At 38.2% G+C, this 23,375-nt stretch overlaps 1 protein-coding gene across 1 annotated transcript in view; it reads left to right on the top strand.

The window, feature by feature from the left end:
• The first annotated feature begins 12,112 nt into the window (after nt 1–12,112).
• Nucleotides 12,113–23,375, top strand: part of LOC114579848 — a 37,072-nt gene continuing 25,809 nt past the window's right edge. Inside the window, exons 1-2 of the mRNA XM_028695704.1 lie at nt 12,113–14,738; nt 15,035–15,431. Coding sequence (XP_028551537.1) covers nt 12,143–14,738; nt 15,035–15,431 — 2,993 coding nt within the window. The 5' untranslated portion in view covers nt 12,113–12,142. The remainder of the gene's footprint in view (nt 14,739–15,034; nt 15,432–23,375) is intronic.

Here is a 23,375-nt window from a genome sequence, read left to right as displayed (position 1 = left end):
CTGCCGGACCACCACCTGAGGCTTGAACTTCTGCATAATCACCACATGAGTCCCGAACTTCTGTCGGACCACCACCTGAGGCCCGAACTTCTGTCGGACCACCACCAGAGGCATGAGTTTCGCCAGACCACCACGTAACGCCTAAGCTCTGCATAACCACCACCTGAGGCCCAGACTTCTGTCAGACCACCACCTGAGGCCTGAGCTCCGCCGAACCACTACCTGACGTCTGAGCTTTGTCATACTTCCACATAAGGCCCAGACTTCTGTCGGACCACTAACTGAGGCCTGAACTTCTGTCGGACCATCACTTGAGGCCATAACTTCTATCGGACCACCAACTGAGCCCCAAACTTTAGCCGGACCACCACCTGAGACCCGGACTATTGGCAGACCATCACATGAGGTCCGGACTTCTACCAGGCCACCACATGATCCCATAGTTCTACTGGAGTACTGCCCTACTACAACAGTCTTTCTGACCCCCATCCCCAGCAAACTGCGGTCTTTTGGACCCATGTCTTATGCCACCTACTACGGTCCTTTCGATCTCCATCGCCTACTACGGTCCTTCTGACCTACATCGCTCGATCAAGATCTTTTTGACATCGGTCTCCTGCATACTACGGTTTTTCCGACCTACATCACCAGATAATGGTCTTTCTGATCCCGGTCTCTTGCCTACTATGATCTTTTCGACCTCTATCCTATCAACTATATCATGTCGACCAAACAAATATGTCTATATTGATTATTGTAACTCCCACCATGTAACGTGCTCTATATGATGTGCATTTGTGATATCAAGCCAAGACCTTCTCCCTAAGAGTGACCTCATTTGTAATCGACTGCAAATACTAGTGGATTCATTCAAAATGGGCTAGACCACGTGATTTTCCCCCTTTTTCAGGGGTTTCCACATTTAAAAACTCTAATGTCTCTTATGAATGTGACACCCTTTCTCTTATGTGCTGGATCTTCGTAGAACGCTAAGACGCTAAACTTTATATTTCTCTACCGCCGTGAATACTCCAGGACGCAACACATGTCATTTCTATTTAAAAATTAATGTTTATTTTCTTTGAGAAGCTCACCTAATTCCTTTTTCACATAAAATACTTTTTAAAGGAAAATAAACATTAAAATTCAACCGTGCACTGGCAACCCCAAAGACCTTCGAGAAGACAGTGAAAGCAATCCAAAGCCAAATATATCACGGAAATCATTTTCCAACAACTGCTTCTCGAAGTTCCGTCTTAAATTAGGACAGCGACATCTAGCCGTCCATATGATGTGCCGCTCACCATCAACGGTGGAGCTCCTGCTGCCCCAACAAAAGGTAGATTTGTTTTAGATCGGGAAGGCCGCCATACCATGCAATTAGTGCATTATCTCATGGTAATGGAGATAATTCAAATCATCGTCAATCTTGACCGTCAAATTTGATGCATGCTTGATGAACGCATCTCAAAGCGAGTAACGAGTTCATTAAGGTCAATGAACAATTTGGACCACCGCATAATAGATTCTTTCATGATCAATGCCCGTAAGCCCGTTCATGGAAAAATTATTATGTGCAATCATTGAACGACATCCAGAGGTAAATGAGAGTATACCATGTAATTTTTTTTATGTACTACTGTTGTATACCGCTCGGTACTGAATGACGTGACACATTCTGATTTGCCTCTTGACCGTTCGGTGATTGCACATAATAATTTCTCCAGTTCATGGCCAATGCATCAACTTGTTCATAATAATGCTTGTGAGATGGTTTGATGATCTTCACAATGAAAATACTGAAGCATGTAAAAGGAGACACACTTGTTCATGTTAGTATATGAAGAGTGAATTATGTATAGCCTAAATAAGACAACATTGAGCATCATATTTAAGGAGGTGAACTAGAATCTATTTAAAAAAATGAGAGATCTTAATTTTCAACAACTTTGAAGGACAATTTATTACTCTTGCAGATAAAAAGTGAAGCATGTAGAGAGTAAACAACAGCTATATAAGGTAATTTTTTAATAGAGATTGCAAAGTGAAAGTTAAGAGATAATGGGAAGCCTTTCTTAAGAGAATGAATTGAAGCCACAACTCATAAGGAGAGCATGAACAAATTTTCCCCTTATGAGGGGGTATTTTCACTTGAAGAGAGGTGCGGGAAGTTAGAAAAAAAAAATATATAAAAAAAAAGAGAGAAAAGAGGAGTGTTGCGTCCGGGAAAATTCGCGGAGGTAGAGAAATATAAAGATTAATGCCTTAGCTTTGTACGAAGATCCAGAACACAAACAGATGAAAGAGATGAGGGTGTAGCGTTCATAAGAGACAGCAGAGTTTTTACGTGGAAACCCCTAAAAAGGGGGAAAAACCACGGGGCCTGGCCCAGTTTGAATGAATCCACTAATGCTTGCAATTGATTACAAATGAGGCCCATCCTTAGGAGGAAGGCCTTGGCTCGAAGTAACAAATATACATCATATAAAATGCATTGCGTGGTAGAAGTTGGAAGAATCAATGTTGATATGTTTGTTTGGGATGGAAAAATCATAGTCGACGAGCGGTGTAGATCGGAAGAACCATATTCGGCGGGTGACGGAGGTCGGGAGGACCGTAGTCGGCGAGCGACGAAGGTCGAGGGGACCATAGTTAGTAGGCGATGAAGGTCGGGAGGACCATTGTCGGTGAGGAATGTAGTCGGCAGATGACGTAGGTCCGAATGACCATAGTCTGCAAATGACGGAGATCGGAAGGACCGTAGTTGGATGACAGTGGTTGGGAGGACTGTAGTTGGCGGACTAGCGGAAGTCCTGCGGTGTTCGGAGGACTAGCAAAATTCCAATGGATGAAAGTCCGACGATGGTCGGTGGGAGGGCGGACGTCCGGCGGTAGTCGGTGAACTGGTAGAAGTCCGGCAGCGGTCGGAGGACGGGTGGAAGTCCGGTGGCGATCAACGGACTGGCAGAAGTCCGTCGGTGGTTGGCGAATTGGTGGAAGTCCGACGTCGGTAGATGGACTGGTAGAAGTCCGTCGGTGGGCAAAGATTGGGCTGAAGTCCTGCCGCAATCGGTGAACTGGTGGAAGTCCGACGGCAGTCGACGAACTGGCAGAAGTCCGTCGGTGGTTGGAGAATGAGTGGAAGTCCGACGGCGGTCGGGAAGAACTCTGGAGGTGGTCGGAAGGAATCCCGACGGTGGTTGGCAGGAAAAATGGCGATGGTCGACAGGAACTCCGGCGATGGTCGGCAGGAACCTTGGCGGTGGTCGGCAAGAACTCCGGCGATGGTCGGTGGCAAGAGAGCTCCCAAATTCCTCCCTTCTCCTCTTTCTCCCCATTTCTCCCCCCTCTCATGAGAAGAGTGGGGGGCTATTTATAGTTTTTTGAGAGTGGCATGACTTGTAAATATATGAAGGATCAAGGGTAAATTGGGAGTGGTTGGATGGACGGCCGATGTTGAATCCTTTGATCATGAACCGTTTGATGGACATTTGAATGTCTTAGTGATGTCGGAATTCAGTGATCTTGGGCTCGTTGGATTCGTCTCGTCGAGCCGTTCGATTCGACTATAAACTCGCAAAAATCGGAGATTGTTTGGTAACTCAAATTGTGGTTCGAACCTTCCAACAGCGCTTTAGGTCCTTGATTTGGACTCATTTGGGCTCTGATTGAGTCAAATTTGGTGTCGTTGGGTTCGTATTTTTGAGACGCTCAGTTTGACTATAAGTTTGCTGAAATCGAAGTTCAGGTGCTCCCGGATTTAATTTTTGAAGTTTCCAACTAGCTTTTTGCCTCGAGATTCGTGCCCGATCAAGATAATTTTTTACCGATATATCAAGGAGAAAATTTATCTATGGAAAAAAAATCTCCCTTTAAAAAGGAAAAGAAAAAAAAATGGGAAAATGAGATAAATAAATAAAGAAATTTAGGCGTGATAGAATATAAGAAAAATGTATCTTACCTCGAGACGAACAACTTCCACATCAAAACAATGCAGGTTGATGCAACATTGCTACTAGTAGTGGCTAGCCATTGGTTAGGTGGCTAAGCTGGTGCCTAGGAGCATCATAAGGTACATGCAACGAAGGCACCCTAACAAAATGGGCATAGGCCAGTGCATGATCAAATAGTTTTCAAATATTTCATACTTACAATCAATTTGAGCAGCTCGACAGTATGATGAGCTCATGGTGAATGATCAATTGATTCTAACATCATTAATGCATACAAATGATGAATAGATGATCTATGATCAAGGGGATCAATATGTACCATTTCATTGAATGTTTTAGATATTGACAAAATTTATCAAAATGCCCCCTAAAAAATGCTATACATGACATTATTTTATAGATATAGAGGTTCAATTAAGACAATTATAAGAGTTTTTTTTTTTTTTTTTACAATTACAGTCGATGATCACCATTAGCAATTACTGCAATCATCGACAGACTCTTGCCATCTGATGATTGTAGCTTGACTATTACTTCATAACTCTATTGTTGAGCTTTAATTGTTCATTTATGAACACCTAACTTTTGTGAAATATATAATTATACTTAATGGTTTTGTTGACCTCGTTTTTAGCTTAACTTTTTCCTCGAACGTATTTGATCGTGTTGATCGAGCCTCGTCGAGCCCGATTCGGTTCGAATTAATATTAATTTGAGTTCGATTTATTTTATCCTATTTTATTGAATTAATTCACAGGTTTATACTTCAATCATCTCCAATCATAAGTAATGAAAGATTCTTTACTAGCAATGGCAACAGGGTCAAACCCCTTAATTTTTTTTGTTCTTGAGTTTCCATCGCAAAAAGTTTTGGCGATCACTTATAATTATATCTATGCATGCTGAATTTTATACAAAACTAAAACATAAAACACATATTTCATAACTGTAAATTTTTTAGCACATAACATTACTTAAATTTAGAATAATGATTTCTCATTTTTCTCTTATCTATGTGCGTATTTTTTTATCTTTACTTTCATTCTCATTTTTTACATTTTGAGCAAATGAAATCTTAATTTGAGATAAATATATATAAATATACATTAGGCGTCGAATTTATGAACTTATAATAAAAGCCAAATCCCTTAATTATTTGGTTAAGACGAGTTTCGTAAATCATTATACTTTAATAATAGTTTATTTTCTTAATTATATTTGTCTACATGTTTCTTGCGAGACAAGTACATTTAATATACTTCTCATGTTCTTCTAGGCTTAGACTCAATGAATGGCTAAGTTCAGAGAGTTAACTAGTCAAATTTGAATCAGTTTTGACTTAACTTATTAGCTTGTGAGCTGCTCATTAAAATTTATTAATAAAAAATACATATAATTTATATTCAAATGAATACTTTTTAAAATATTTTAAAATTAAATCTCTATTTCAAGTAAATTTTATTATATATACTTTAAATTTTTATTCTTTTTATCACGTGATTATAATAAATTAAAAAAAAAATCTTCTCTTTTTAAAAATAAGTTAGCTAGCTCTTAAACTCATAAAACTAGGCTTAAACTCAAACTCAAATTTAATTAATTGATCAAACAAAGGCTTCATTTTTTATAAAGGCTTCCTTTTGTGATAATATTCTTTTTTTTTTTTTTACTTTTTAGACCTCAATCATAATTTATGGCTATATTTGGGACAGCTTTCTCACTGCTTCTTAAAGAAGCTTTCTAGTAGAAAAAAATTAATTTTTGTACTAAAAAATTGTTTTAAAAAGCAGTAAGAAAGTAGAGTCTCAAATAAAGCCTATGTTTAACAATTGCTTTTTCACTGATTCCAATTTTTTTGTGCTATAAAACTACTTTCTACAACAACTTTCAAAAAATTACTTTCTCCATAATACTTTTATAATTATATGTATAAAAAGCTGCATCTAGCCCGAACATATCCTAAAACTTGAAAGCGTTCTTGCACGGGTTGAAGGAATGTATGAAACAGAGAAGAGAATCTTGCCTTATGCAAGAGAGAGAGACAGAAGTCGAACCAGAACAGGGAAGAGTAAAGGAGAAAAAACGATATTATTCAATGCCTTAGTTGTACATTAATACATGCATGTATATATAGACTAAACCTTTAAAACAAGAAAGTATATAAATGTTTAAAGCTGACGTGGACCAGTACACTGATAACCCACCTCAAATTAATCATTCTTGGAGCGAATGGTTAATTTGGACCTTAGTGTGCTAAACCGAGTCGCTGATAGAGGCTTGGTTAAGATGTCGGCAATTTGATCCAGAGAGCTGATGTGCTGTATATTGACTGCACCTTATTTTATGTGGTCACTAATAAAATGATAATCTATTTCAATATGCTTGGTCATTGCGTGAAACACTGGATTGTGAGCTAAGGCTATGGCCGATGTGTTATCATAGTATATCGATGCGGGTTGTTTTTGAGATATGTTGAATTCGGCTAGGAGTCTTCGAAGCCAAATGATGTCGGATGTAGCTGCGGATAGGGAACGGTATTCTGCCTCTGCGGATGATTTGGCCACCGTCACTTGTTTCTTAACTGACCATGCAATTAAGTTATAGCCAAGGAAGGTGCAAAAACCTGTAATGGACTTCCGATCACTTGAGTCGGCGGCCCAGTCGGCGTCCGTGTATGTGGTGAGTTGAAGACTTCCTGATTGAATGGGAAGACCAAAATCTATTATTCCTTTAATGTATCGCAGAATACGCTTGAGTTCTAGGTAGTCCCGGTTGCTAGGTTTGTGCACGTGATGACATATGGAGTTTGTGGCAAATGCAATGTACGATTGTGTGATCGAGAGATATTGAAGAGAACCTGCTAGCTTGCAGAAGTGCGACGGATCTGGGAATGGCTGGTCGTCCGATTGTTCTTTGTGCTTTAGTCCTATGGGTGTGGCTGCAGGTTTGCAGTCGGAGAACCCGGCGTGTGTGAGTAGATCCTGGGCATAATGTTGTTGATGTAGGAAGAAGCCCTGCTTTATTTTGACGACCTATATGCCCAGAAATAGTGAGACGTTGCCTAGCTGCTTTAGGCGAAAGGCAGAGTGTAGTTGTTGAAGAATGTGTTGGATTGTTTGGCTATTGTTTCCTGTAATGAGTATATCATCAACTATATGAGAATGAATATATGAATGTTGTTTTGATTATAGATGAGTAGAAAGGGATCCGCTTTACTAAAGTGGAACCCGAGATCATGCAGGTATGTGGTGAATTTCTGAAACCACTGGCGCAACGATTGCTTTAGTCCGTAGATTGATTTGTGTAATTTGCATACATGGTTTGGTTGCTGAGAATCGACAAATCCGACTGGTTATTTCATGTATATTTCGTCGTGGAGGAAGGCGTTGGCGACATCAAGTTGAATGACCAGCCACTGATGATGCAGGGAGACGGCGAGTAAGATGCGGATTGTAACCATCTTTGCAACATGACTGAATGTTTATGTATAGTTCACACCGAATTCCTGAGAGCAACCTTGCACTACAAGTCTAGCTTTGTAGCGATCTATCTGCCCGTTTGGTTGAAGCTTTGTCTTAAATGTCCATCTGCAACCTAGAATAGGTTTGCCTTCTGGAGGAGGAACCAACGACCAGGTTCCGTTTTGTTGTAGAGCAAGGAATTCCGCTGACATAGCGGAGCGCCAGTGGTCCCATTGGGAAGCTTGTTTGTAGGATGTAGGAGTTTGGGCAGGAGTAGGAACAACCGAGAGGTTGAAAATCGGCTTTGCTTTGAGTATGCCTGAGCGGAGCTGAGTGAGCATGGGATGTATTTGAGTGGGTGGAGAACTGTTAAGTTCATCGTTTGGTATTGAGGCCTCAAATTGAGATTGAGCCGGAGACTGGACGATGTTAGGTGGAGCTTGTGAAGTGTTGTTGATGGGAAGAGATTGTGCTGTGGGATGACTGACCTGTGATGTGGGAATAAGAAGAAGAGGTTTTTGATTTCTGGAGGGTGGAAGCATGGAATGTTGAGGTTGGAGAGACTGGAAGGGAAATTGATGTTCGTAGAAGGCAACGTGTCTAGATATATAGATCCGTTGAGTAGGTATGTGAAAACAGTGACAACCCTTATATTGAGACGAGTAGCCAAGAAAGACACATACCAAGGAGCGAGGGAAAAGTTTGGTTGAGGCATGTTTATTCTAAGGAAAATAGAGACATCAAAATGTGTGAAGATGGCTATATGAGGCTGAATGTCCATAGAGAAGATAGTAAGGAGTGCGATTAGATAGAGAAGCCGAATGTAAACGATTGATGAGGTAGTTTGCAGTAGTGACGGCCTTAGCCCAGAATTTAGGAGGAAGATGTGCTGCGTGAAGAAGAGTGCATGTGGAGTCTAGGAGATGGCGATGCTTCCGTTTGGCTGTTCCGTTTTGTTCCTGCGTGTACGGACAACTCATTTGATGAGTGATGCCTTGACTGAGAAGATAGTTTTTGAATTTAGTACTAGTAAACTCACCGCCTCCATCGGACCTAAATGTATGGCGCCAAATTTGGTTTTAACAAGATTATGAAATTGTTTAAATTTATAAAGACTTTGTTCTTGAAATTTAACAGGTATAGCCAAGAAAATTTAGAAAACTCATCAATGAATAAGACATAGTAAAAGAAACCATTCAAAGATGCCACGGGTGTCGGACCCCAAACGTCCGAGTGGACAAGCTGGAACGGCTTATTACACGAAGAAAAACTAGGGGAGAAGGGGAGTTTATGACTCTTGGACACGTTACAAGAGATGCATGCATCTGAAGACGAATTGGAGCCGGCGAGTTCCAGAATGTGATTGACCAGAGAGCGGAGAAGACAGGAATGCGGATGTCCCAGTCAAGCGTGCCACAGAGCAGCTTGATTGTTGGATGCCCGAAGAGCCGTAGATCGACAAGCAGTGGGGAGCCTAATTTGGTACAGACCATGCTATTTGGGACCTCAGAGAAGTGTTCGATTGTCCCGCTGATCCTTTATATGAAAACCGTTAGAATTAAATGAAACTGAAATATTATTGTCAGTGGTAAGCTGAGAAACCGATAAGAGATTATGGGAAAGAGAAGGAACATGAAAAATGTTGCGAAGCTTCAGCTTACGATAGAAATCTAGTAGAGGCAAGATCCCTTGTCCTGAATTTTGAATGGATAGAGAGGTATCGTTGTTGATCAAAACGGATTCTAGCCCACTGTATGGAGTGGGATGCTGCAGGTTGGAGGCATCGGTAGTTAAGTGGGATGAGGCTCCAGAGTCTAATATCGAATCGCCGGTAGAAGAAAATTGTCGTTGCATCGCCAAGGCCTTGGGGTTTGAAGGAGGTGCGTACTGTAGGTTACACCGGTGCCAACAGTTGAGAGCATCGTGACCGATTTTGCCACAAATTTGGTAGTTCGGTTTAGTGGAGGATGTTCTTGCGGCGTTCTGTGGCTTCGGTGTGGAAGTGAGTCTTGAATTTGAGTTCCATCCACGATACCGATTTGCGCGGCCTCTGTTGTTGCGGTTGGAGTAGAACGCGACAACATCCGATTGAGATTTGCTTTCTTAACTGAGTTTATGTTGGAGATTAATCTCATCGCTGCATATCAAAGAATATAGAGTATCTAAAGTAATGGGGTTTAGAGAAGTCCTGATCGCTGTTTTGAACGGGTTATAGGCAGTGGGGAATCCGTTCAGAATGTACAATATGATGTCTTCTGTATCAACGTTGGATCCGGCGGCAGCTATGTTATCAACGAGAATCTTGACTTGATCAAGATACTGGTACATGGTTCGATCATTCATCTGAATTTGATGAAGTTCGTTTTTGAGTTGTATGACCCGTGAGCGGTTTGTTGGTTGAAGTCGCCGTTCAAATGTGATCCAAACTTCGTGGGCAGTTTGAAGAGAAAGAACGTAGGGAAGAACAGAAGAAGATATTGTTGAAAGAAGAGTTGGTACCAGATTTCGATCGATTAATTTCCATAGGTTGTGATCTGTCTTGGAGGATTCCGACGGACACACATTGAGTCCAGTGAGAAGATCGTCGAATCCATTGGCGGCGAAGTGTTGGAGTTGCAGGCGCCATATTGCATAGTTTTCGGTAGTGAGTTGGGTGGGAACCAAATTCTTGATGTTGGAGATCAAGAATTTAAGAGGTGTGGGTATTTCAAACTCTACCAAGGAACTCAAATCTAAAATGTCTCTATCTTGGAAATAGTCGATTTGAGATAATTTTTATTTTCTTTTTATATTATTTTTTAGATAATAATTATAATATTATTTTCTTGAAACTTTCTGATTAATTTTCAAAAAATTTCTATAAAAAAAAAATACGTTTTACAACTTAAATAACTAAATTATTTTCTCATAATAAATTTAGAATTAATTTTATAAAACGCTAGGCAGTCGCCTTCTCAGTTCTCCCGTTCTCCGAAACTTCAACTTTAGAGTTAGAGCCATGCGTTTCATTTTCTTTTCCCATCAAAGTCAAACACGACGGCCGCAGACAGCCAGCGGTCCACACCTCCACAGTTTCACTCGTTCAGTTTCCGCAGACAGTCAAACTAAATAAATAATCTCATAAAATTTGTAGAAATTACAGAAAAAAATTTAAGTTGTGTAACAATTTTAAAAATCAATTTATATTTTAAAGTACATTAAAAAATTATAATAATTTATTCTCGACACTATTCAACTGCTTTCAAATTAACTCAAAATTAAAACTAAGTATTATTAAATAAAAATTATAAGATTAAATATGTTGTAATTTTTTTTATTGCAGGTTAAATGAGCTACTTGCTACAGTACATTATTATATTTTTATATATATATTTTTTATTTTTAAAATCAAATTTATATTTTTAAAGGAAAAGAATAATTAAATTTAATTAAAATAACCTAGGTAAGAAATTAATATATTTTTTAGAATAATCAATAATCTTCAGTGCTCCACGTTTTTTTTACATTAATTTTAATATCATTGTTAATTACAATATATTTTAATTTTATAATTTAATTTTGACAATTGAGTATCTATTTTACATTAACCTTATTAATCTGCAAGATATTTTATTAAAATTTTACATCTTAAGGCTTCTTTGTAGTGTAATTAGAATATATATTTTAAAAATTAATCGCATATTTAAATTCTAAATATTTATATATAAACTAAAATTTAAGTATTTAACATTAATAAAAATAACACTCAAAGTGCTTTATATTTTAAAATAAATTTTTTTCTACCTTATATTTTCATGAGAAATAAATTGTCAAATTAGGCGAGGTTATTTTGATTAAATTTAATTATTTTTTTCATTTAAAAAGTATAAATTGGATTTAGAAAAAAAAAATGTAAAAAAGTAATTGTGTAATGTAATAAGTTGCCCATCTAACTTATTACGGTACTTTTAAAGTTTTTTACATAAATTTTGAAAGTTTTAAATTCTAACTAGATGTTGACTATACAAATAAGTTGTCCGTTGAACATGTGACTATGCTTATTTAATTTTTTTATAATGCACTTAATTACATAATTTAATTAGTAATAATATTTAGTATAATTTTTTGTTCAAAACAAATTTAGTTATAAATTTTCTTGATCCAAATTTTGAGATATGGTATAATTAAAAATAATAACTGAAAAAGCTTTAATGATTTTAAAATATAAGAAATAATTAATTAAATTATCTTTTTATAAATATTAATTTAACTTGTATTATAATGAAAAATTTTAATTAAAACAATTTGAAATTATAAAATAAGTAAATAATATTTATTCAAGATGAATTAAAAATTTTAAGCAATAATTAAAAAATATTATTTTGAAAGAATTGAATTTTATTTAAAGATTAAGCTCTCGGTACATATAAAATGTTTAAAACTCCTATGAGAATAATAAGAAAAATGCATGTTATTGTATACATATTGAGAAAAAATTGGTTCAATGCATCCTTTTGGTTAGTATCTATCGTATATATTTTGATATAAATATAAATTTTAGTTTATTCATTTATGCAACGCCCTCTTTCAATATAAATATAAATCTTATAATTTTTATAAAATCTCATTATTAGTATTTAGCTCGTAGATGGTCCCACCGTCGTTGCACAGAATGCGCAGACGACGTCGCGCGATTCGACCTCCTATAAAGCCACCCACTCCCAACTACACCCTTCGGCTTGACCCAAAATGTTTCGGCTGCTGCTTTCCCTCCTCGTCCACACTTTCCTCGCCGGCGGTGCAGCCGCCGCCGGCGACGAAGTCAACATTGTCCTCGCCTTCAAGAGTTCACTTAACATCCCCACTTCCGCCGCCAACTACTTCCAGTCTTGGTCATCGTCGGCCTCCCTCCCCTGCAATTTCTCAGGCATCACATGCGACTCCCGCAACTCCGTTTCCGCCATCGACCTCACCGGAATCGGAATTGCCGGCAACATCCCCTTCTCCTCCCTCTGCGGCCTCCGTTCCCTCTCCAAGCTCTCCCTCGGAGCCAACAAACTCTCCGGCGAGATTACTTCCGACCTACGCAACTGCTCTGGCCTTTTGCACCTCGATCTCGCCAACAACATCCTCGACGGCGATGTTCCCGACCTCTCCCAACTCTCCGGCCTCCGCGTCCTCAACCTCTCAATGAACACGTTATCTGGGCATTTCCCATGGAGCTCTCTCACAAATCTCACCGCCCTCGAATGCCTACGCCTCGGCGACAACTCCTTCGAACCCAGCCCATTCCCCACGGAGGTCACCAAGCTACGTAGCCTCTACACGCTCTACCTCTCCGTCTGCAATCTCCACGGCCAGCTCCCTCCGGAGATCGGCAATTTGATTAACCTCGTCGACTTTGAGGTGTCCGATAACTTTCTCTCCGGAGATATTCCGCAGGAGATCACGAAGCTCAATAAGCTACAGCAGCTCGAGTTATACAACAACTCGTTCACCGGGAAAATCCCCGTTGGATTCCGAAATTTGTCGGAGCTGGCTTTTTTTGACGCTGACAGTAATTATCTGACGGGGGATCTGTCCGAGCTTGCGTTCCTTAATAAATTAGTCTCTCTGCAGCTCTTCGATAACGAATTCTCAGGCGAGGTACCGGCAGAGTTTGGGGATTTTAAGAATTTGGTGAACCTATCACTTTACAGTAATCGGCTAACTGGCTCTCTCCCGGCGAAGCTCGGGAGCATGTCTGAATTTAATTTCATCGACGTGTCTTCGAATTTTCTCACCGGGCCGATCCCGCCGGATATGTGCCGGATGGGGATGATGAAGAAACTGCTTATGCTAGAAAATGAGCTTTCTGGTGAGATTCCGGCAAGCTATGCCAATTGCTCTTCATTAACTCGGTTCAGGGTGAGCAATAATTCCCTTTCCGGCGTGGTTCCGCCCGGAATCTGGGGTCTACCCAATATTAACATTATAGATCTTGATTCCAATGGATTAGAAGGTCCGATTACAAAGGATATAGGAAAGGCAGTTTCATTAAACCAGCTTTACTTATCCAACAACCGATTCTCCGGCGAGCTGCCCCAAGAGTTATCCGATGCGGCGGCTCTAGTCTCTATTGATGCTACATCGAATCACTTCAGCGGCGAGATACCGGCGAGCATAGGAAAATTGAATGCTCTCGATAGCCTATCTCTTGATCAGAACATGTTCTCGGGCGAGATCCCGGACACATTGGGATCCTGCTCCAAGCTCAGTTCCCTAACTCTCGCCAGCAATTTGCTCTCCGGCTCTATTCCAGCGAGCATCGGCAATCTCCCAAACCTAAACTCACTAAATCTCTCCGGTAACCAACTCTCTGGCGAAATTCCGACAAGCCTTACTTCACTGAAGCTTAGTTCGCTGGATCTATCCAACAACCGCCTCTCCGGCAAGGTGCCTGCCGCTCTCTCCATCAACGCCTTCAACAATAGTTTCACCGGAAACTCCGGCCTCTGCGCCAACGGCATTAGCTTCCTCCCTCATTGCTCATCATCCTCTGGCAGCAATTCCGATAAGCTCCGTACACTCCTGACCATATTTCTCGTCATCATCGCCGTCATTCTCACCGGATCCAGCGTCTTCATTATAATCAGGAGACGCCGGCCAATTTCAAGCGCCGATAGCGGACTTCATTCTAAAGAGTCATGGGACATGACGTCATTCCGCGTGCTAACCTTCGACGAGCAAGAGATCATAAATTCGATAAAACAGGAGAATCTCATCGGCAAGGGTGGCTCCGGCAACGTCTACCGCATCGTGCTCAGCACCGGAAAGACAATGGCCGTTAAGCATATCTGGAATTCCACTGATCCAGCCGCCGCAGCAGAGCGCCGCAACAGAGGTAGTGTCACCGCCATGCTCTCGCGGCGTTCGTCGTTGCGGTCGAGGGAATTCGAAGCAGAGATTGGAACGCTGAGCTCGATCCGTCATGTGAACGTCGTCAAACTATACTGCAGCATCACGAGCGAGGATTCAAGCCTTCTTGTATACGAGTATCTTCCGAACGGCAGCCTTTGGGATCGGCTTCACTCTGAAGCCGGCGAGAAATTGGGGGTTTTGGATTGGGAAACCCGCCATGAGATCGCCGTCGGCTCTGCTCAGGGGCTGGAGTACCTCCACCATGGCTGCGATCGGCCTATTCTTCATCGGGACGTGAAGTCGAGCAATATTCTTCTTGACGAGCAGCTCCGACCAAGAATTGCGGATTTTGGGCTCGCCAAGATCCTCCATTGCTCTGCCAATCATGCGGTCAGGGATTCCTCTAGCCATGTCATCGCCGGTACCCACGGCTACATTGCTCCAGGTAAGCATCCAAGTCATTTACACTTTTTTTTTCAAAATTATTTATTTTGATTCGTTGAGAAGTATATTCTATCAATATCATAAGTCCCCTGAAACTTATGGGAAAATTTGCGAATTATTATAGGAGAAATTTTTTTTTGCTTGAAATATTTTGATTTTATGTTACCGTTAAACAGTAACATACTTTTAATATTTTGTGACAATATATCATTTATTGATTTTGTATTGATTATATTTTTTTATCAATCTTATTGAATCTGAATTTTAATACGCATTTAATTAATTATATTTTTGCAGAGTACGCATATACTTGGAAAGTAAGCGAGAAGAGCGATGTTTATAGCTTCGGGGTGGTGCTCTTGGAACTGGTGACTGGGCGGAAACCGGTGGAGATAGACTACGGCGAGGACAAAGATATTGTGCGGTGGGTGGCGGGAAGGATTAGAAGCCGGGAAAGCGTGATCGGCCTCGTCGATCGGCGGATCAAGGCAGCCGCAGAGCGGGAGCGGGCTGTTCTGGTTCTCAGGATCGCCTTGCTCTGCACGGCCGGGATCCCGGCGATGAGGCCGTCGATGAGGACGGTGGTTCACATGCTCGAGGAAGCCGGAAATGCGAACCACCGCCCTGCCACGGCGGATTCCGCTGACGGCAAGCTGGTCGCGGCGGCAGATCAAAAGAACTATTATAAGCAATAATTGCTATTTGAAAAGTTGTGCTCCAGTTTCGTCGCCATTCGGACGGAAATTTGGGCGGTGGGAAGAGCTAGTCGGTTAACAACGACACGTAACGGGATTTCGGGGACAAAAGGTCAAAGAGACAGAAAGAGAGAGTGAATTGATTTGTTAGAGAGAAAGATTAGAACATTTACGGAATATGGGCTGAATTCAAGGAAGTAATAGTAGTTCGTTTGTACTTTATTTGAAGTGGCAATAAAGTCTTTCCGTGGAATTTATCCAAGTTTTATTAAAAAAAGACTCGATTTCCTTGTTGGGAATAATTAAGCATGTGCGCTTTATTAATTTAGATATAATTTGATTTATAAATAATTAAATTAATTAATTTTGCATTTAAAATAACTTGCAGTGGTAAAGATTGCTTTTTTCACCTTAACTTTTCATGAATATCCAATACATACAAATAACAAAAGAGTATGCAGTAAACATTTAATTTTAACTTGAAAAATATAAAAAGGAAAAAACACAAGTGTTGATCTATATGAAATGATCCATTATGTAAATATTATACAAAAAATTGCTCTCCCATCAAAGACAGATTGACCCGAATTGACATCCCTACAAATAGAGAAGATAAGATTATAAAATTATTTTTTGCAAATAAGAGGGAAATACTAAAGATGAAATAGTTAAATGATGTTAGTGCAGTGATGATGGCCAGACAATGGCAGTTAGACGACAACAATCATATGATGACATTTGAGCGATGACAATTAAGTGATAGTGGTTGACAATCCAGTGATGGTTGGATAACTATGGCAGCGAAATGGCAGTCGGACAAAAGTAGTCATGCACGATAGTGGCCGGTGGTGATCATGAGGTCAAATGTTAAGTAGAGCTTTCTAGATCTTCAATTATTTAAACTCTAGAGGTGTAAATGAATCGAGTCGAGTAAAATATATGTAGTCAAATATATGTCTAATCGAGTTGAACTTGTTTCATTCTTATATAACTCAAACTTTAACTCAAGCTCGACTAAAACTAATATACTAAGCTTGAACCGAGCTCGTTAAGAAAATTGTAAGCTCATTCTTGTTTGAAAAACTCAATTTTAACTTGAATGCTGAGCTCAATTTATTAGTTTTAAATTAAAATTGTTAGTTTTCTAAAAATTTTTACTTTTAAAATATAAATAAATTTATGAAAAACAATTTTAAAAGTTTAAAATATATTATATGATGCTAATATAAAATTATTGTTTAAGTGTGAAAGAGGTTAAGCATTGATGTCTGAATTTGAACCTCGAGATTGGCAATATACAAAGGAGAAAAACAGAGAGAAATCTGAAGCCTGAAGATGTGATGCCCCAAGATCTAACTTGGACAGAATGTCAATCCATTCCCAAAACAATTTACCAGAGTTATCTAAAACCTTCAATTAACCAGTCTATCAAACATCTATGAAATTTAAAACATCAATACACAGTCGATTCATATCTCAAAAAGGCATATACAATACTCAGGAACTAAATTATAATCACCAGTACTGAAATCTATCCTGAGTACAAAAGAATCAAAATCAATGATTTTCTTATATCATTAGGCTGATCGGCCCGGCCGATCGCCAAATCGTCCTGGGATGATCAGACCAAAATGGATCGTCCTGGACGGTTCCCAGAACTTATTTCAGGATGATATTTTGAACAGTGCAGATCGGCCTGGCCGATCTCACTATCGTCCTGGACGATTCTTGGAGGAAAATCCAAGCCAGAGAGGAACAGTAAGGGAATGAGGTCTCACAAATATAATGGGCAAGAGTACCATAAGATTTAAGTTTGGATTTGTATGTACAAAGATTGCTAAGGATAGTACGACTGGAGGGAGGTGAGACAAGAGACCAAGTTTCTTATCGCTGAAGTGTGATTGTTGGATAATGGAGCCTCGATAGAAATCTAGAAAAAATGGGTGGTGATTGCTAGATTTGGTCGTCGGCAATAATAATAATAAAAAGTATGGAGTTTTTAAATTTTCTCAGGTAGTGAATCTCCCTCCTCTGTAGATAATGGATCCCTACTTATAGGCTTTTTAATATGGACAATTTGATCAATTTGGCCAGGACTCAAAGCACTTCATCGTACAATCCATATTGATCTTATTGATGATAGAGTGTTTATAAATTATTTGAATGCCTTAACGCAGGGTTGCAAATGAACCGAAACGAGCCGAGTATGTTAGTGTTTATTTTTGAGTTCATTTATTATTGGCATGTTCAAGTTTGGTTCGTGTTTGATTCGAGCTTTATTGTTTGTGTTTATGTTTGATTCGTTTAAATTAATGGTGTTCATGTTTGGTTCATGTTCAGTTCATATTTGATTCGTTTAGTGCTTATCGAGCTTTAAACAAACAAGCCTTAATAAGTTATGTTCCTGAACATATTTAATGAAATTTTTTTTTACACTATCAAACAAGTACGTTCATGAACAAATCTAATGAATGTTCTTGAACTACCAAATGAGCAAGATCATGAAAATATACATAACTAGTATTTTTTAGCTACCAAATGAGCTCGTTCACGAACAAATGATCTATGATTCATCTTATATTTGTACATGAACATCTAACACAAATAATCTAGTAAATATTGATAAATGTGAAATATCTCTTATTCATGAACAAATTCATTCTATTGAAAATATAAAATAAGGTGAATTTAAGTTTATAATAAAAGCAGTTGTCTATTTAAAATGAAAATATAATTTTTCTATATGAATATATTTATCAAGCTTATTCACGAGTTCTAAATCTAATAAGAATCGAACTTTTATCAAGCTTCTTATCGAGCTTAATGTCGAGCTTGTTCATGAGCTTCAAATGATGTTGTTCGTGAATATAAATGAACCGAACACATTAGTTTTAAAGTTGTTTATTTAAGGATCGAGTATTAAAAATGTTGTTCAAGTTTTGTTTGTTTAGTTAGTTAAACGATCACAAACAAACTTTAATCGAACCGAGCAACGAGAAGTTCGCTGAACGTTTGGTTTGCTTGCAGCCCTACGGCTTAACGATGTCAGAATTGTGATCTTGGGCTGGTTTGATTCGTCAAGCCGATCTATTTGAAAATAAGCATTTTTTAATTGAAAGTTGTTTAGTTTATGAATCTTTATTTTGAAATTTCTAAACATAATTCAAATGTTTCATCTAGACTCTCAATTAAGCTATAGGTTTGCTAAAATTTAAGTTCAAAGGATCCTGAATTTAAGTTAAGAAGTTTCTGATTTAAATAATTCCCAAAATTTGTGTTAATTATGTGAATTTTCTTGAGTCGCATTACTTAATGCTAAAACTAATAACATAGTTAACCTATAACTCACTCAAAAAAAAAAAAAAGAAAAAAAAGAAAAAAAAAAAAAACCACCTTAAATAACATGCAGAGTTAAATATCTTCAATTGCAAAGGATTAGAAGGCCATCTTATTGAAGTTAGCTCCTATCCTTATAATCACATAACCCAAGCCAATGGCTCCCCCTTTTCCAACCCTTTTGACCACACTTGGTTGTTCATTAATCGTACCTTAACTAAGGACCTAAAATTGATCATATCACCACCTTTTTTTTCCTATATCATCAGCCTCAGCTCCTATCATGAATTATGGATAACCATTGATAAAACACTTCACTCCACCACCTGCTCTCGCCTCGTTCAATTATAAAAGAAAATATACATTATCTCTATGAAAGATCAAATCATGACTTAATATATATCCCTCGTCAAATCTAAAGTTTTACAATCCTTCAAAACTTAAAGATATTATTATTTATACCCAAAACTGACTACAACCCACATATCAAGCTTTCAAGAGATCTATTCAACCCAGCCTTGAATGTATGAGCATTGATGACTTCTATTCTCTCCTCTACATTGAGGAAACCAATATGGCTATTAAGGTGTCATGTGACCTTCAATCCCTTCAGCTCAATGAGGCAGCAATATCACTCTCCAAGATTAGAGCTAGAGCAACTCTGGTTTGTTCTCTACCCTCCAAAACAAAGGTCATCATCCTCATAATACTTCTAAAATACTATTTTCTCCCAATAATCATGAAATTTGCAAACCACAGTAACTTCTTATTTGCTAGATATGTGAAAAATATGGATATTTATCAGCCAAAATACTAGTACAAATATGATATCTGATATACTAGTCATCAATCCTCACTATGTCATCACCCTTTGCCAATTTAATCAACAGTAAATATGTTTGGTACTTTTACATAGGGGCCACATCAAATCTCACCTCAGGCACATACAACATTCAAAATCCACAACTTCATCAACGCTTATAGCATACTAAGGAATGGCCAAACACTTCCCATCTCAACATCAAGTTAAGGACTTCTACTCACCCCTACTAATAAGCTACACTTATTATCTCCTTCATGTTCCTAACATCTCATATTTCAAGAGCATGACATTTCCCCCTTTTTCACACCTCTCTATTATTATGATATATTAGCTCTCACACTAGCTAACAACCTACTCTCATTGTCTTAATAGACTCTAGATTTATGAGGAGGCCTTTTTTGTCCTATGTAGACAATCGGGTAGCTCTTATTAATTAATCTACTCGTAGTTTGTTATGTGCAATCAAAATTCTTGAGTTTCACACGGCTAAGATTTCATTTAGGATTTTTTTATTATTATTTATTTTTATTTTAAATAGCGTATCTATCTGCTTTCATTATCTTAGGAGATGCATGACGGCATAATTATTCCCTCGGTGGAACCTAGCGTCACCTAATCCACAGATGTTGGGCGCACACTTGCCCTCTCCTCTCAAGGAGGTGAGCCACTTGAGAAAAGAATCGAGCGTTGGTTGGGGGTTCCAATCATGCTCTTCCATCAAACAACCTAAGCCAGCGGTTTTAAATTAATTTTTAATATAATATTTTTAAAAATTTAAATTATATATAAAAAAGCTGCCCAAACTGAGCATAAAACAGACGTTAAGCGCATACGGCACCACGAATTCAGTCACGTGACCAACTGAAAGAGGTAGTTTGGTAAACGAGCTAATCGAGAGAACCAAATTCTACGGCTATTAAACTTCTGCCACCGGCCTTACGGCTCAGTGGTCAAATGTTGACTCTATTATGAGAGATGCATATTTAATATAATATAATATAATATAAGTGCACATGAGTTTTATGTTTAAATTTATTTAATTTAAATATTAAATATATAAAAAATAATTATTAAAAAGAAGAAAAAGAGGCATGTGCACTATGATTTCAAATGGTATTTAAGGGATATATGATTTTTTTTATAAAATAACGAGAAATATGATAATAATTTTCTTAAAACTAATTTAAATTTTATAAATAAATAGGATAATAATTTTCTCACATTCATCATATATAATGAATTTTTTCTCCATTTTTTTTGGAACGGGATATCCACCCTCTGCCACCTCCGAAATGACGCTTGGTGGTGTGACTAATCCTCGGCTGACCTAGAAGAGACACCCACTTCAGAAACCTCTTAACCCGCACCTGATTAGGCCCCACTTAAGATATGCTATCGCTCGAGGGGATTTGAGCATTGATTGGGGGGTTCTCAACTGTATTGAAGATGAAAGAGCAAGTCATTCGGAACTAAATTAAAGAATTTCCCATGGAAAGCCGACACGTCATTTGCAACTCCTTCATGTGAAAGAGCAATAGTAATAGATTCACGTGTGAGAATGTGAGGGAATAGAAGTAGGATATTAATTTTTTGGCCAACTAAATTATTCAGTAAATGAAGTCATCTATGATTAAAATATGACAAAATGTTACATAGCAAGCAAATAAAATGGGAGATTCTGATCAAGTTGCTGAAAGTGTGGATCAGTCGAATTATTGCCTTGCCAAAGATAGGGCCAGATGGAAAAGAAGGGCAACTCAAAGACTTGGATTTTCTGCTGTCCTAACTACGTTTTTTAGGATTCATGTTTTGTTTGAGATGACCATTTTTGCTATTTTTTAAAGCAAATTTTTAGCACAAAAATTTTAATTTTTATCAAATGAAGCCTCAGTCAGAATTCTGAGAAGGAATCATTATCTTTCTAGAAAGCTGTAAGTTTTAAAAATTGTACTCATTGGTTAAAACTAATGAAAGAAGAAATATTTTCCCTACAAAAAATTATTCTTCTGTTATTGTTTATAAACCGAACAATCAAAAGATGATTGGTTATAAATGAGTCTATAAGAGGAAGGAAGCCACATGTATAAATGGAAATTATAAGGCAACGTTGAATGCAAAAGGGTTTTTATATAAGGAGTAAATTTTAATAAAGTATTATCAGTGCATGGTTGTTACATAAACGTCCATAAGAGCTATACAATCTATTATTGCCAAACAAGACCTTGGCCTCGTTCAAATTATATATAATTATATAATAATCGGTGTTAAGATCGTGACATGGAGATTTGAAAGAGACAATTTTATGCAGCAGTCGGGAGGTATTGTGGAAGGAAATATCAAGAATGTTCGTCTTCTTAAATGAGTCCTAATAGGGCTAAAAATCATCTTCAATGCAATGGTATAATCAGTTTGATTATTTTATTAGAAAGTTCTACAAGATTCAATTAAGTTAGATAATTATGTATGTCGTTGCAGGTTAGAATATTCGAAGCGGTAAAGTAAGATAATTTTTCGTCCTAGCATTTCACAGGATATCCAACTCAAAAATAGAGAACTTAAAAATACTATGATTTTTACATGAAAAATCTTGAAAAAGGGAGAAAACTACGGGGCTACGCCTAGTTAAAACTGTTCCACTATTGTTTTAACTTGTTATAAAGATTGTCCCATCCCTAAACTTGAGGATGGTCAAATTACAATGACGATCGGGCAGAAGTCCGGTGATGGTCGGTGGCGGACGGTGGTCGAGAGGAGTTTAGGGGCAATAGAGTTTCTAGATTTCTAGTTCTCTTTTCTCTTCTTTCTCTTGCTTGCTCTCCTTTTCAGTGAAGAATGAGTGATCTTTTTATAACTTTTTGGAAGTAACATGGCTAGTAAATGGGGAGAAAATCAAGGGTATGTTGGGAGTGTTTCAATGGACGACCGATATCAATTAACTTTCTCAATCATGGACAGCTTTTCAAATATTTGAGCGTCTTAAAGATGTTAGAATTTGGCTATCTTGTGCTCGTTGGATTTTTCTCAAGAGATGATCGAAATCACTTAAGAGAAACTTATATATGACTTAAAACAATCTTCAAGGCAATGGCATAATCAGTTTGATTATTTCATTAAAAAGATTAGTTTTGATTGCTGAAAATGCTCTCTCCACATAGATTATGCAGTGAAATGAGTGATGATTGGCTCAACGACTGTCTAGTGCCATATATTGAGAAAGAATTATTTGATTTAGTTCCAAATGAAGTTGTAATACAACATTATCAGAAGATGCAAAATAGAATGCAAAGCTTGTAATTTTTATTGCAATATAATATCTTGTTTGAATTTTGTTATAAATATATTTTTTTATCTTTTTATAATTTTGCCCCCCCCCTAAGAATTAAGACTGATTACGCCGCTAGCTGAGAACCTCAACAAACTGAAAAAAAAGCCCCAAAGGAACACAAAAAATAGACTAACTCAAATTGCCAAAGAAAAGAAGGCAAAGTGAGAAGCAGATAAAATCAGGACTAAAAAAAAGTGGCCAATCAACCTAAAAAACACATCAGGATTCAAATGTAAATTGTAGCAGTAGCGAGTGAGAGCAAAACTAAAAGTGCCACGGTTGCCACAGGGCCAGCCAGGAGGAGAAGGCAGGCACGAGGACCTCCAAGAGAGCCAACAGATATGCAGAGCCAACCAGTAGAGGCCATCCATAAGCATCGCAGTGGTTGCTGCAAGGGCCATCCAAACAGCAAGATGGCAAGTGAAGGGCCACACTCATCATCATCCTTAACCCAAAATT

This window comes from Dendrobium catenatum, unplaced genomic scaffold (assembly GCF_001605985.2).
Source record: "Dendrobium catenatum unplaced genomic scaffold, ASM160598v2 fragScaff_scaffold_665, whole genome shotgun sequence".
Taxonomy (NCBI): domain Eukaryota; kingdom Viridiplantae; phylum Streptophyta; class Magnoliopsida; order Asparagales; family Orchidaceae; genus Dendrobium; species Dendrobium catenatum.
This window is presented reverse-complemented; position numbering and strand designations above follow the sequence as displayed.